The sequence below is a fragment of the Quercus suber genome, unplaced genomic scaffold (assembly GCF_002906115.3).
Source record: "Quercus suber isolate HL8 unplaced genomic scaffold, Cork oak 2.0 scaffold_195, whole genome shotgun sequence".
NCBI lineage: Eukaryota > Viridiplantae > Streptophyta > Magnoliopsida > Fagales > Fagaceae > Quercus > Quercus suber.
In genome coordinates, this window is record NW_027069653.1 from 186,876 (window position 1) to 201,502 (window position 14,627).

Below are 14,627 nucleotides of genomic sequence, written 5' to 3' on the forward strand. Positions count from 1 at the left end.
GCTAGTTAAAAGTTAAAACATAAAACAAGGTAGTATTTTTTTTTTTTTTTTTTTTTTTTTTTTGGGATAATCCTATTCTGTCAATTGCAGCTATGTTTTCCCCCGTCCAAATACATTTAAGAAAAGGTATTGGAGTTAAGTCATATGCTAGCAATGTGACTAAAATTGCTGACGTGCATTCGGTGGAGACAAATAGTCTACATGGTTTAGTTAATTAAAAAAATTAAATTTTTTTATTTTTATTTTTATGTTCAATTAAATTGTATAATTTCTAATTAACAAAGAAAGAGGTTTCTCCCTTCCATCCTCTCACTCCTCTTCCTTCAACCCTTCCAAACCCTGATCCCACACCATCCAATCCTACTTCTCCTGTGGCCCACCACTACCCAAGCTCATGCCTAAACCTTGTCAGGTTTGTGCTGTAGAGCTTCCCATTTTTGTCACTTTTCCCTTACCAAAACTCAATAGCTAGTCTTCCATGAGAACCAAGCCTGCCATATTCTCACAAATTTACAAGTTAGATTGTACATAATCAGACTTGGAGATCCAAATCCTTCAGGGGGGGGGGGAGTGGGTGTTTGGGTGTTCCTCTAGAATTATAAAGTTCACATTTTATTGAACATTATAGCTCTGAATTATAGCTCTCAGATATTGATGTATCTCATTCAGCTTTTACCATTGAAGGAAATTGTGTTGTATTTGTCACTTGCATCATCAGGAAAATACTACCTATTAGAACACGCTTTGTAATTCTTCTGTTATTTGTAATCGTTTTAACAAAGTTCTGTTATTTGTAATCTTAGAAGTATGTTATTCTGTCTCTTTAGTCTTTTTTGCTATTAGTGTAAAAAAATTTGTTTTTTAGTTCATTGATTTTTTCAAACCCTTCCATTTTTTTTTTCTAGGATGCCACGTAAACTGTACAATTAGTAAAACGATGTATTTTTTGTTCATTTTTAGAGTGACAGAAGTTAAAAAGTTTGAATAAATTTGTCAAAACTTGAGTCTGCGTTGGTTTTGAGCAATTAGGATTAACTAATGAATATTAGTCCGAGCCCGATGATCTCAACCTGAATTTTGGATAATTGCACAACTTATAATTAGCATGGTTTTGTTTGTTCTAAGTAGCTCAACTGGTAAAATTTTTTATTATCAAACCAGCCTCATCACACACGCTTTGCAATATTGCTCTTTTTTATTTATTTGTTTTTTTGGTTTGGTGTTATAATGTTTAAAAGTGATATATAAATAACTGTATTTTTTTTTTAGTGTTATAATGTTTAAAAGTGATATATAAATAACTAATGTTTAAAAATGAGATAGAGATAATATCTTAAGTTTTAGGCTAAATGCCAAAAAAAAAAAAAGGGTTTTAGGCTGAATGAAGAAGATAAAAGAAAAAGCTTAAAACTTAGGAACAGTAAATTACTCTTTTAACATGTTTGTGTTTTTTAATTTAAAATTATTTAACTAAAAAATAGGAGTCTTTTAAAGAGTTTAAGAATTTGTGTGAGAGTATTTTAGTACATAAAATGTTGAAAATTAAACGGGAAATCCTGTTATTAATAGTATAGATAGATAGATAGATAAAGGGCTTGAGTTTGAATTTTTTTCTACACCAAAAAAGAAATTTCTTGGTGTCTTATAATAAAAAGCATTTTTTATAAAGTGAACATTAAATAGTTTAAATACTATTCTATTTATTAGAAATAGATTTTTGAATTTAGTCATCACTAGTCACTATAGGCTGTTAATATGGCATAAATTATAATAATATTCAACACTGTAAAAGATAGAAAGAGTATGTATATCATCAGATAATGGGCTCAAATGGATTAAATCTGAAATCTTGTGATATAATTATCAAATCCCAAAATAGTCTATACTCTATAGTAAGGAGGGCCATTTTGAATCTCCTACGTCCTTAACCTTGCCCAGCACGTTCAAATGGGCAGTTTGGATTGCCTATCCCTTACCTGTGGTGTGAAAACAATGTTCCCAATCATCTTATTAGCAACCTTAAACCTTCAAGACTTTCACCCTAATATGCCATCCTAACATTCCGATTCTTTAGAGACGAGGTCCCATCAAAAAGTGGCATCCATGTCGATAATGATCGGGGCAATCTTCTTGAGTTTGGTATAATATAAATCTCTTAGCTGAATGCATGAAGTCTAAATTGCTAAACTTTTAAACCCAAAACCGAGTTGAATTTATATCTGACTGAAAAAATAGTTTCTTCATAATCAAATTTTTAACAAAGTTAGAATTATTGAAATTGGTTCTTTCACGGATTGGATAAAATTGGTTGGACTCCTAAGGGGGATATGTTTTCCAATAGCCAACTTTCACAAATTCTCTCTTATTTTTGTGTTGTAATGGACGCAAGTGAACTAGTGAAGTGAGGAAGTAAGTATGTGTGAGAAAGTTTGAAATTAAAAAAAAGTATATATGTATATATATATATATATTATTATGTTAGTAGGCTTATCTATAGATCTTAAACGGTATCTATGTGATATGATATTCACTAGGATTAAAATTGTTTTATTTCAAATGTTTTTTAACCTTTAATTTATATTAATATTAATGAAAGAATGATGGAGATTAACACCATGTTATGATTGAATTGGAATCTATTCCTTCAAAAATAAATTATAGAGGCTACCATAGAAAAGCACCAAAAAGGGGAAAAAAAGTTGTATTTGGTTTGGAAATTGATTTTGGAAAAACATTTTTCCCATTTACTTGAGTGTTTACAACAATGGAAAATGTTGATTAACCACTAATTATTTTTCTGTTGATTGTGAAATAGAGGCACTTATAATGAAATATAGTTTACGCTTTCATTTTCCATCTTACTCAAAACTTATTGACTAAACCTCCACCCCCACCCCTATTATTGTCTTTGGTCAATATTGCTATTAATGACCACTATCGTTGGTTCCCAATCACAATTTATTTTATCTAAAATTTTCTTTTTTTATTATATATCTACTTGGAAAATGAGAAAATCTATTAAAAAAAAAAGTTTTTCATCGCATTTTCAGAGACAACCAATCGCTTGAAAACTTTTTTTTTTTGGGGATATTTTATGGCCAGAAAAAAATTTCATGGAACCAAACACGGCAAGTTGTTAAAAAAAAAAAAAAAAGTTAAGCTGCAAACGACATCGTACTAACGCAGCCACCCCTGGACTGGACCCCGGCTAGACTTTTTTTTTTCTTTCTTTTTCGCGCAGAAGGACACACAGACTTTTCCTAGGAAACAAACACGGAAAATGAGAACGAGTAGATGCTTTGAGTTTTGATCCAAAGCAGAATATCATCTTCCGAAGCTCTTTTTTTTTTTTTTTAGTTAGTTCATCTGAGTTCTGAATTCTCTTCACTTTTCTTTGAAAGGCATAGAAAAAACAAAAACAAAAACAAAAAAAATGGACAAATTTAAGAGCATGATAAAGCCCAAAGCTAACCCACAAGAGCAATTGAGAGGTTGGCAGCGACGCCTCCGCCAAGAGTGCCGCAACATCGAGCGACAAATCAGAGGCATGTTCTCTTTTTTCTCTTTCTCTCTTTTTTTGTTAAGTAATGTAAATTTTGATTTATGGGTTTTTTTTGTTGTCGTTGAAATTAATGAATTTTGGTTAAATTCGTCAACTTTTTTGTTTGTTTTTTTTTGTTTTGGTTTAATGGGTTTCAAAGATTGGATTTTTAGATTGATGGGTTTGTCTGATTTTGTGTTTTGATGTTGAATTTTTTTGTCTAAAAAAAATTTCTTGGGTTGGTTTTTTTAGATGTTCAGAGAGAGGAGAAGAGTGTGCATAAAGCAATTAGAGAGGCTGCCAAGAGAAATGACATGGGCTCAGCAAAGGTAAATTTATCAATTTTATTGCTTTTTTTTTCCTGATGGTTCAATTATTCATTTAGTGTTAAAACATTTTTTTTTTTGGGTTTATATATTTATATAAGATCTTTGAAAGGAAGATGGGACTTTGGAAATAATGAATTGTTATGATGACTTAAGATTTGTTAGAAGAATCAAGGATTCATATGTTTGATGTGTTCTCAAAGTCTATCAGTGTTGTCTTAGTTTGTTCCTTAGTTCATAAAGTTCCTAAAGTCATAGATTCCTTGAAGGATTTGTGGGTTATGAACAGGTTATGTATTTTAAAGGAAATGCAGTTAATTATGTGGTCCAGATGGTCTTTTTGCCCGTGTTCTTTCTTTCTTGGTTTCAGAAGTAACACTGTCCTGATTGCAAGAGTGAATTAAAGGACTGATGGAGTATTATAGCCCTCTTGCATGTGTGTCTAAGTTCAATTTTTATGCGGGCACATGCATCTCAGTTTAGGTTTAGCCACATGGAATGCTTGGGTGTTCACCTTACATTGAATGTCTACTACTGTTACTATGTTATAATTGAGCTTTCATCTTTTCCATTATTTTACATTCAAAATTCTCATGTCAATTAAATCCAGGCACTTGCAAAGGAAATTGTGATGTCAAGAAAGGCTGTGAATCGCCTTTACGAGAATAAAGCCCAACTTAATTCAATCTCAATGCACCTTGGAGAAAGTGTTGGTATGTTGCTTAACTTATCTGAACATAGTGCAGTCTTTATTGATATAAAAATAGAGTCACCCCCATATACATGGAGTATACAGCAGGGGACCAAACAATCACATGCAAATTACATGAATCTACTCAAACAATAACAGAACATAAAGAATGACTATGTATGATTGACATCCAATCCAATAAGGTTCTAAGAAAAAACAATACAAGGTCAGGCATAGTCCTTTTTGTGTCCTCAAAGCTCCTATTGTTCCTCTCCCTCCATATGCACCACATCAAACAATGTAGAGCAGACATCCACAAAAGTCCATTCCGATGGGGCGTCTAAAGCAACCTGGCCAAGAAGCTAAATAAATCCACAACAGTCTTCGGCATCACCCAATAAACTCCAAATAAACCCAAAACCATAGCCCATAATTCTATAGCAACAGGGCAATGCAGTAAAAGGTGATTAACTGATTCCCCATAGCATTTACACATATAGCACCAATCCAAAAGCCACATTTTCTTTTGCTATAAATTGTCAATCATCAAGATCTTCCCCAAAGGGGCAGTCCAGCTAAAGAAAGCAACTCTAGATGGAATCTTTGATTTCTGTATGCTCTTCCAAGGGAAAGATTGGTCACCATTGCCGAGTAGAACGCTGTAATAACCTTCACTGTGAAGCCCTTATTGTTATCAGGTTCTAAATCAATGCAAGCATGTAATTTAGGGATGGCAAAAATTTCCACTCTGCTTGACCCACCCTGCCCCATTTTATCTTGCATGGGTTTTCTCAGCCCCGAAGAGGTGACAGGCAGGGGGCGGGATTTGCTCCATCCACCTCATCTTGCTCCGCCCTGCCCCAAATGTGTGTGTGTGTATATATATATGTTTTAAAATATATATTTAAATTATTTTTATATATAATTTAATCATTCCTATATATAATTTTCTTTGAACATCTATTTATAATTATAATTTTTTTGGGTACATATTCTGTTATTATCCCCCTAAATTCTCACTTTCTCTCTCTCCCTTAGGATTCTCATGACTATCCTTCTCCTTTCTGTTTCATCTCTACCCCATTAATGTTGAAGCCAACTCATTAGGGATGACAAAATACCTCCAAAGCCGCCTAAATCCGACCTGCCCCGCTCCTGCCCACACGGGTTTTCCCGCCTTGAAGAGGGGACATGGCACCCTTGATCGGACCCCACGCCACCCCATCGCCATCCCTAGCATGTATATTGTCATGTGAAAATAGACATTACCTCGTTTTTAAGCATCAAGTTGATGAACCTTGTTTGTGATCAACAACTGAAGAAAATTACTCCATATTCTTCTTTTCTATTTCTCTTTCTTTTTCTTTTTTGGAGGACTTACATTTCAGAATAAGGTAAAAATTCACATGTTGCTTAAGAATTTAAGTACATCAATGCTAAATTTTGTAAGAATGGTTTTCAAAAAGAATGGGCAAACTATGTTCCCATGTGTTGGTGATATAATTCCTGATCAGTACAGGAGTGTAAATTCTCAAGTGATGGCAACCCATGTTGTTAGACATCTTTTATGATAATTTATTCAAGGACAAATAACAAACTTGAACCAGAGAGTGTAGTACGTAGAATTTAGATGAAACCATTTTGTTGGAGTCAATATACGGTTAAGAAAGAATTCACTTCTAGCATGTGTGTAATATGACATCTCTATAATAGTGAAAGAACTTTACTCCAATATGAAAATTTTCCTTTGTTTCTCTTCAGAAAACAAATTAAGAAGAAAGAAGGGAGAAAGAAATATAGAGATCAACTAACATGTATAATTGTGTTGTGACTAGCCTACAAATTGATCATTGAAGGAAAGTCTCAAAGTCCACCATTTAGTTTGTGACTATACTAGCTGTAAAGAAATTCTTTTGCCACTGCTTAATGGTTAAAGTCGTATTCAATGAACTTGACTTTATTGCTGATAAGCAATGACTTATGTGTGTAAATGGAGATTTTTCACTAATGACTTTTTCTTTAGATATTCTATAAACTAAACATATAAATAGAATTCAGAACCCCTTACCATCTTTATGTGTAAATTTATGTTGTGGTCTATGGATGTGATGTCAGCAGTGAAAGGCTTTGTCACACTTGTAGCAATCTCTTTTAGTTATAATTGTACTGTGTTCTCATTGATTGTGTGTCTGCTTGTTTTTAGTTTTTTTGCAAGAATATTTTGAAATAATTTCAGTGAAATAAAAAATTCAATGTGTCATGAAACTTGCAGCAATTTCTCGTACTGTTGGTCATTTGTCCAAGAGTGCAGAGGTCATGAAACTTGTCAATAACCTCATGAAAGCTCCAGAAGTGGCAGCCACAATGCAAGAATTTAGCAAAGAAATGACCAAGGTATCTCTTCACCTTTGAACAAGTATTCATTCAAATTCTTCATTGGTTAAGAATGATACTTTTTGACAGGTTTAGTGGGAAGAAAACTATTGTGTTTTGCTCTTCTGATGTTCACTATTTTAGTGTATAACCATTTTAATTTCCACTGGGAGCGGATTTGATGGCATGTTAGAATATCTTTTGACTGCACTTAATGTGCTAAGTGCTCAATCTGGCTTAACAAATGTTGTTTGGAGTTACAATGTTGTGTGCTCCTTAAGTTAGCTTATGTGATTAGACTTCTCTTGTTTTACATATTAAACATTTTGGCTGAGAAGATATCATTTTTATTAGAAGAATGTTTGTTATTATCCTGCAAAGTTCGACTGTTTTCAAATGTCATTTAACATATAATCATTTTTTCTATAATTAAATTGTTACAACAAGTGGGGAGGGGGGATTCAAACCTTGGCCTTCCTCATAAAGGAGACCAAGCAATGCCGCTAAGCTGCAAGGCTCTTGGTCATCTAACTTATAATCATGTGAGAATGAATAAAGCATTGCTCAATTCTCTCAATGATATGCAAAAAAAATGAGTCAGACACTCCCTTTAATTTGGGTCCCTGTGATATAATGTGTCAAGTGTCAAGGAGTGACCTTTTACATACTAAGGTTTCAGAACGTTCACTGTCAAGCTCCGGTTTTGATCTTCTTTTAATTATTCACTTTTGTCATATCTTCTTGAATTCTCTAGAAGTGACACTTATTTTTTAATTCAGGCAGGAGTGATTGAAGAATTTGTGAATGATGCTGTTGACACTGCATTGGATTCAGAAGATATAGAAGAAGAAACTGAAGAAGAAGTTGATAAGGTCCTGACTGAAATAGCTGGTGAGACGGCTGCACAGCTTCCAGAAGCTGTCAGGAAGGAAAAGACAAAGTTACCTGCCCAGAGAGCTAGTACTTCACAAGAAGTATGTGGAAAATTAATCTCTTCATAACTTTACGTGATTTTTATTTATTTATTTATTTTTTTATTATAACAAAACCAAGGAACTGATCCCGTTGGATTTTCACAGGAAGAAGCTATTGCTGAGGGAGCAGACGATGAGGAAGAGCTGGAAGAGTTAAGAGCACGGCTTGCTAAAGTGAGATCATAATTTCTCCAATTGTTTTCATTACTTAGCCACTAAAGTATTAGAGAAAAAGGAGTTTGTATCATTAGGGTTCTAGCCCATTGTTCTGTTTGAGATTGTAGGGCTTCAAACCAAGCTTACCGTATTATGAACAGATGATACTTTTTTAGCTAAGGCCATTATATGCTATCTCGTGTATGATCTTAAAAAAAATACTAACAAAGTTTTTCTTTTTTTTAATAAAAATGAATTTCTGAAATCTTCAAGTTTTTATCTGATTATCTGTTTTTTTCTTTATTCAACAGCTTCTTGCCTTTCTTTCCTTTTCTGAATTAAGGAATTTTTCCCCCCCGGTGTGTATGTGTGTGTTGGGATCTCTGATGTAAGAATTGGAACTTGGCATTTCTTGACATAACAAGCAATTATAACTGAAAAACACTATAGGAAATATTGCATTTTTTTTTTCTTAATCCATCCGCACCCTGTGGTCTAGGTTGGAAACTTTTGTGCTTTCCTTTTTTATGATAGTCAATGCACAACGTTTTCCATTTGGCACAATCTTGACTATTGATGCCTTCAAATATAAGGAATTGTCAGCACTCAAGTTCAACCATTATATTTTTTTCGCTAATGATGAAAGTTCAACCATGATATTATATCATGTAGATTGTGTTTTAATATAAACTCAAAATTTTATTTTCAAAAAATCAAGTATTAACACAACCAAAACTGAGAGAATTATTTGATGCTTCAAAGTTAAGGCTACTAAACATAGCTTCTACTAATGGACTGAATTTTGGATTTGTTTTTCTCCTCCTTTTGTTTAGTTGTGGTGGCCTTTGTAAATCACATTAATTTCGTGTAGTTGGAAATTCCTACAAAGCACAAAGCAAGAAAACAAAAACAAAAAAAGAGTCTTGCTTAGACAGAGGGGAAAGGAAGTTATATAGAGAAAAACTCTTATTAATTTCGTTGCCTTGTACCAATGGCTTGCAACTCTTATATAGGACGAGAGTATGTAACATGACAAATCATGAATACTTACAATTCTCTATTAATAATACACGCTTCCTTCCTACTCAATGAATATTTACAAATTTCTACTAATACAAATTGGTGTCCTTGCTCCTTAGTCCTTATAGTCATATATACTTGCAACTTCATGAAAATTTATAATGAATAATAGATAACTTCATGGCTACCTGCTGAACATCTTTTTAGGCATATGTTATACTTTTAATACTTTTACATTGATTTATATTCTCAATTTATTTTGAGTAATCAAGTAATCGTGAATAAAAATCTTAAAATGGTAAATGGATTCAAAAATATGAAAAATTGTCAAGGAAAACTAAGCAAATTAAACCAAGTTTGAAAAATAAATTAAAATTTAACATTTCTATTTCATTTTATTTGACAAGTATATTATTCTGCAATTTTTTTTTTCAATTTTATTAGTGATATCAATTAATATTTTTAAAATAAATTTTACTTTCCGATTGTATCTTTCTACAACCGTTTTCGGTGTGAAGCATCTTAAAATGTGATAAAGTTGGGAGGAAAAACAAAATCTTTAACGTAATAAATAAACAAACATAACATTCCCTTTTTCAGCTTCTTTAATAAAAAGCAAAGCAAGGTACGTCATGAAAAGCATTTTTTTTCCTTTCCCTAGTTAACTTAATATCTTACACTAGCACCGACCTTCTCGCCCACTCCAATGCCAAAAAGACTGTTCTCTCAGCTTTGATAGCAACGACCCAAAACGGAATCTCTTAAACCAAAGCTTATTAATTACGTGCACTCTTTTTAACCGTAGCCCACTTCACACGTGATCCCTCCTTCCTTTTCTTCCTGCGACTGCAACCCAAAGCAGCTTCTCCTCCACTCTCCACGTCACCACCATTACCAACCCCCAAAAAATACCTTTAATCCCAAAAAATAAAAATAAAATGATGTCTATCAAATTTTCACAGCAAATCAAAGCAAATTTTAATTGAGGAAAAATTATACGGTTCTCCGTGGTGTATTACGTTACTTATTTATTATTTTATTATAAAATTTTTACTTATTTAAAATTATTAAATTTATTAAATAATTTTAAATAGATGGAGTCTTTAAGTGGAATAAGTGGCGTGGTCCACTTTAAAAATAGTATAATTTCTCCTAAGTGAAGTGTTGTTACTTTCTGTTATTAGCGGATAAAAAAATAATTTTAGTAATAAATTTAAATTATAACTAATAATAATTACTAAAATTTGTTATGAAAAATATTATAAACTACTTAAAAAAGAAAATCTGAATTCGAAACTTCTAGTAACTTAGATCAACCCCAAGGAATTCCTGTGCGTGGGATAAAGGATGACATAAGCCCGAAAAAATAGTTAAATACTCAAAGAAAAAACCGTAACGTCCGTTTCGTCTGTTACAAACCGACCTAGACCGACTCTCCCGCAACTAACAGCCCACGAATGAAGTAGACCGTTAGATACTTAGTTACCGCCACCTCACCTGTTACAGGTGACCTGTACTCTCTCTCTCTCTCTCTCACTCTCTCACCCTCACAAATATATAAGCATTTCCATTTCTCTCTCTCTCTCTTCAGAGAAAGAAAAAAAAAAAAAAAACTCACAAAAATGGAGTCCTCAAAAATCTCTCTCTCTGTTCTATTCACCTTCATGTCCCTCTTCTCTCTCTCTTCCTCGATCAACTTCAAGGAGGACCTTAATATAGCTCGGTCGAACCTGCCATCGGTCCAAGCCGAGAAGTTTATCAGAGACCTCAATTTGTTCCCCAAGACCGAAATCAACGTCGTCGACCGTCCAGGTTTCTCCTCCGCCGCCGCCGATCCCAAGAAGATCGTCGAGAAACGGTTCGCTTTTCCCGACCTCGTCGGCTCCGGAGTCACCGTCGACGATTTGGGCCACCACGCTGGCTACTACGATATCGAGCATTCCCATGCCGCTAGGTCAATCCTCTAAAACCCTAGATTTTCCTTAACGGTCTCTGGTTGGTATTTTCATGTAATTATGCGAGTTTTAGAACCGTAAAGTTTTTGTTTTTATCTTAATCTTATCATTACTATTAATTCAAACAAATCAGTGATTTATTACTCTACTGGGTTTCTTTAATTTTTGTTTCCTAATATGTGTTCCTTAAGCATTAATTCAATTCTTGTTTGTTTTCAAATTATAGGACAAACCCAATTTAAATTTGGTACAGTAGGCGATTTAGGAAATGAATTTGATTCGATAGCAAAGTCTCACATGTGGAAATAGTGAAATATTATTACTTTAAAGGGAATTAAGGTCTTAGTTGATCATCAAGGTTTTTTTTTTTTTTTTTTTTTTGTTGTTGTTGTTCTGTCTGTAATAAAATTTTGTTCATGTATGTTTGTTTCTATGTAAGTGTCAATTTTGGGTACTTGGTTACTGTTTCTTAGTATTTGGTTTGATGTTTTTCAGGTTGTTCTACTTTTTCTTTGAATCGCGCACCAACAAGAAAGACCCTGTTGTTATCTGGTTGACCGGAGGGCCGGGATGTAGTAGTGAATTGGCCATGTTTTATGAAAATGGTCCTTTTACTATTGCAAACAACATGTCTCTTGTGTGGAACGAGCACGGTTGGGACAAGGTATCTATTTTCTTTATACTTTTAGATGTGATTCTATTTCTATGGTTATAGGTTGTATTAGTTTAAGCTAATATGAAAGTGTTAATATTGTATAACAATTAGATGGGTGTTTCCCTTTTTGACATGTAGCCACTGTCTACATTTCAAGTCTTCTACCTAGAAGAGAATTTACAAATTCTTTTGCTGATTTTGCAGGCATCAAACCTCCTCTATGTTGATCAACCAACTGGGACTGGCTTTAGTTATACTTCTGATAAACGTGACATCCGTCACAATGAAGATGGTGTTAGTAATGACCTTTATGACTTCTTACAGGTGTGTCTGTCTATTCATAATGAGTTATTGTGATAGAAAGATAATTCAGTAAAAGTTTTTCTCAATTGACTCGTTTGTGTATTATAATGTTGTAGGGAGAGAATTAACTGGACTTTACATCATTGGGATTATTATTAAAAAAACACTGTTGAGATGAGAGAGGATAAAAAACCGTGTTGTAACTGTACACAAGTATTATTTTGACTCAATGAGCTCTTTCTATGATATCAGGCTTTCTTTGCGGAGCATCCTGAATTTGCAGAGAATGACTTCTACATAACTGGGGAATCTTATGCTGGGCACTACATCCCTGCCTTTGCTGCTCGAGTTCACCGTGGAAACAAAGCTAACGAAGGAATTCATATAAATCTAAAGGTCTGTCACTGATGACTGATATAACATAATCTAGAGTTTATACTTGGTCATTTTAACTTTCCTGAGCAGCTGACCTGAAATTAAATGGTTAACAGGGATTTGCCATTGGTAATGGACTAACCGACCCTGCAATCCAATATAAAGCTTACACTGATTATGCACTGGACATGGGCTTGATTTCAAAAACTGCTTACAATCGCATTAGCAAGGTGATTCCAGTCTGTGAAACCGCAATCAAGCTTTGTGGTAAGTTTGCATGTTAGATTGGCATATCCCCTAATGTAAATTTGATACTGTGTTGATCTTTTTATTTGTGCTTATGCATTGTAGGCTCTTGTTGGTTGCCTGCTACTGCTTTTCTGTCTCTCTCTCTCTCTCTCTCTCTGCACTGTGGTTAAACTTTTATTTTTTTTTCAGGCACTGATGGTACAATCTCTTGTGTGGCTTCATATTTTGTTTGCAATACTATATTCAGTAGCATCATGGCCCTTGCTGGCGATACCAATGTAAGATAACTCATTCTATTCTTCATTTAGTGCTTTAAGTCTGATCATGGTACTGCAATTTGTCAATTCTTTTTTTTTTTTTTTTCTTTTTGTGGGGGAGGGGGGAGTAATTAATTTTTCAATTCTTAATTTAATATGTTTTTTGCACAAAAAAGCATTTTACAATTTCCTTTTAATGAAAAATATAAAAAATGATTTTTTCAAACAGAAAAATTTGTAGAAGATGGGAATATCCTTTTTTTTTTTTTTTTTGGGTATAGACAATGAGACTTGAGACCTGAAAATATAAACTATTTGTGACATAAGCATATTTCCGTCTTTTTTTTTTTTTTTACTGAAACATAAGCATATTTCCCTTACCTCTTGATTTTCATAACTCTGTGCATTCTGAAACCTGGATAGACCTCAAATTTGACAAGCATTAATATTTTTACTTTGCAGTATTATGACATTAGAAAGAAGTGTGAGGGGACCCTCTGTTATGATTTCTCAAACATGGATAAGTTCCTAAACCAGGAATCCGTTAGGGATGCTCTAGGAGTTGGGGATTTAGACTTTGTGTCATGTAGCCCTACAGTGTATCAGGCCATGTTGGTGGACTGGATGAGGAATCTCGAAGTGGGTATTCCTACACTTCTTGAGGATGGAATCAAATTGCTTGTGTATGCTGGAGAATATGATCTCATATGCAACTGGCTTGGTAAGCTTTTATGCTTAGTGGAAAACCAGCATGTTCTAAGTTAGGAATCTAATGTGTTAAATAATTACCAATAAGAATTGTATCGGATGTGATTCAAGCCTGGATTATAATTTTGTTTGAGTAGGTAACTCAAGATGGGTTCATGCTATGGAATGGTCTGGTCAGCAAAAGTTTGTAGCATCTCCTGAAGTTAATTTTGAAGTCAATAATTCAACAGCTGGAGTACTGAAAAGCCATGGACCTCTCAGTTTCCTTAAGGTCTCTCTCTCTCTCTCTCTCTCTCTCTCTCTCTCTCTCTCTCAGACACACACACCACACGCACACCTCACCTACCAATGGCTAATTGTTGGTTGCAAGTGCTGACATAGTTGTGTGATATATGTAAACAATAAACAGGTCCACGATGCGGGTCACATGGTTCCCATGGACCAGCCCAAAGCTGCATTAGAGATGCTGACAAGGTGGACTCAGGGCAAACTTTCTGAAGTGCCATCTGATGATACTGGAATATTAATTGCTGAGATGTGATTGCCTCGTTCTTTCATCTTATTTTGTTATCTTATACAGAGCTGTGTTTGACCTCAATGTCAGAGAAAATCATTATATTGTTTCCTTGGGTTCTTACTATGCTTGTAAATATTTGTGCACCCCTCAACTTTGGGATGAAAAAGAACTCTAGTCTCTAGATAATGTGGTATCTTGACGTTTTTTTGAAGATTTCTCAACAATAACCAATGAGAATATGATGCCTAATGTTTGTATAGTTGATATGTTTTTGTATATTCTTTCTTTTTTTTAGTTTGTCTATTGTTCTGCATTGTAATTTGACCTGCAAGACACTTCAACCATCATCATGTGGTCATTCAAGGGGAGTGGATGTAGACGAAGTTCTCAAACGAAAAGTCTGTTTTGTGTTTTTTCAAGTTTCTCAAAAGAAAAGTCTGTTTTGTGTTTTTTCTGTATTGATAACCGATTACGGCTTTGTGCTAAGCCATCTAATATCACCTCAAGGTCGATAGTTATTTGCTTAT

The 14,627-nt window shown here is 33.9% G+C and overlaps 2 protein-coding genes across 2 annotated transcripts; both read left to right on the top strand.

The window, feature by feature from the left end:
* The first annotated feature begins 3,161 nt into the window (after nucleotides 1-3,161).
* LOC112027200 (vacuolar protein sorting-associated protein 24 homolog 1) lies at nucleotides 3,162-8,326 on the top strand. Its single transcript, XM_024059871.2, has 6 exons — nucleotides 3,162-3,545; nucleotides 3,794-3,870; nucleotides 4,478-4,580; nucleotides 6,831-6,952; nucleotides 7,711-7,905; nucleotides 8,011-8,326. Exons 1-6 carry the CDS (start codon nucleotides 3,434-3,436, stop codon nucleotides 8,089-8,091), a joined length of 690 nt encoding a protein of 229 aa, XP_023915639.1. The 5' UTR covers nucleotides 3,162-3,433; the 3' UTR covers nucleotides 8,092-8,326.
* A 2,334-nt stretch (nucleotides 8,327-10,660) lies between these two features.
* Nucleotides 10,661-14,359, top strand: LOC112027190 (serine carboxypeptidase-like). Its single transcript, XM_024059864.2, has 9 exons — nucleotides 10,661-11,035; nucleotides 11,532-11,700; nucleotides 11,896-12,015; nucleotides 12,247-12,390; nucleotides 12,486-12,636; nucleotides 12,808-12,896; nucleotides 13,338-13,596; nucleotides 13,721-13,854; nucleotides 13,993-14,359. The coding sequence occupies exons 1-9, from the start codon at nucleotides 10,704-10,706 to the stop codon at nucleotides 14,122-14,124; spliced, it is 1,530 nt and encodes a 509-aa protein (XP_023915632.1). The 5' UTR covers nucleotides 10,661-10,703; the 3' UTR covers nucleotides 14,125-14,359.
* The last annotated feature ends 268 nt before the right edge of the window (nucleotides 14,360-14,627 follow it).

Coding starts and splice junctions, on each gene's coding strand:
- LOC112027200 (XM_024059871.2), top strand. CDS start 3,434: ATGGACAAATTTAAGAGCATGATAAAGCCCAAAGCTAACCCACAAGAG. Junction 3,871..4,477: donor ATGACATGGGCTCAGCAAAG/GTAAATTTATCA, acceptor AATTAAATCCAG/GCACTTGCAAAGGAAATTGT. Junction 4,581..6,830: donor GCACCTTGGAGAAAGTGTTG/GTATGTTGCTTA, acceptor TGAAACTTGCAG/CAATTTCTCGTACTGTTGGT.
- LOC112027190 (XM_024059864.2), top strand. CDS start 10,704: ATGGAGTCCTCAAAAATCTCTCTCTCTGTTCTATTCACCTTCATGTCC. Junction 12,897..13,337: donor CCCTTGCTGGCGATACCAAT/GTAAGATAACTC, acceptor TTTACTTTGCAG/TATTATGACATTAGAAAGAA. Junction 13,597..13,720: donor TCTCATATGCAACTGGCTTG/GTAAGCTTTTAT, acceptor TTGTTTGAGTAG/GTAACTCAAGATGGGTTCAT.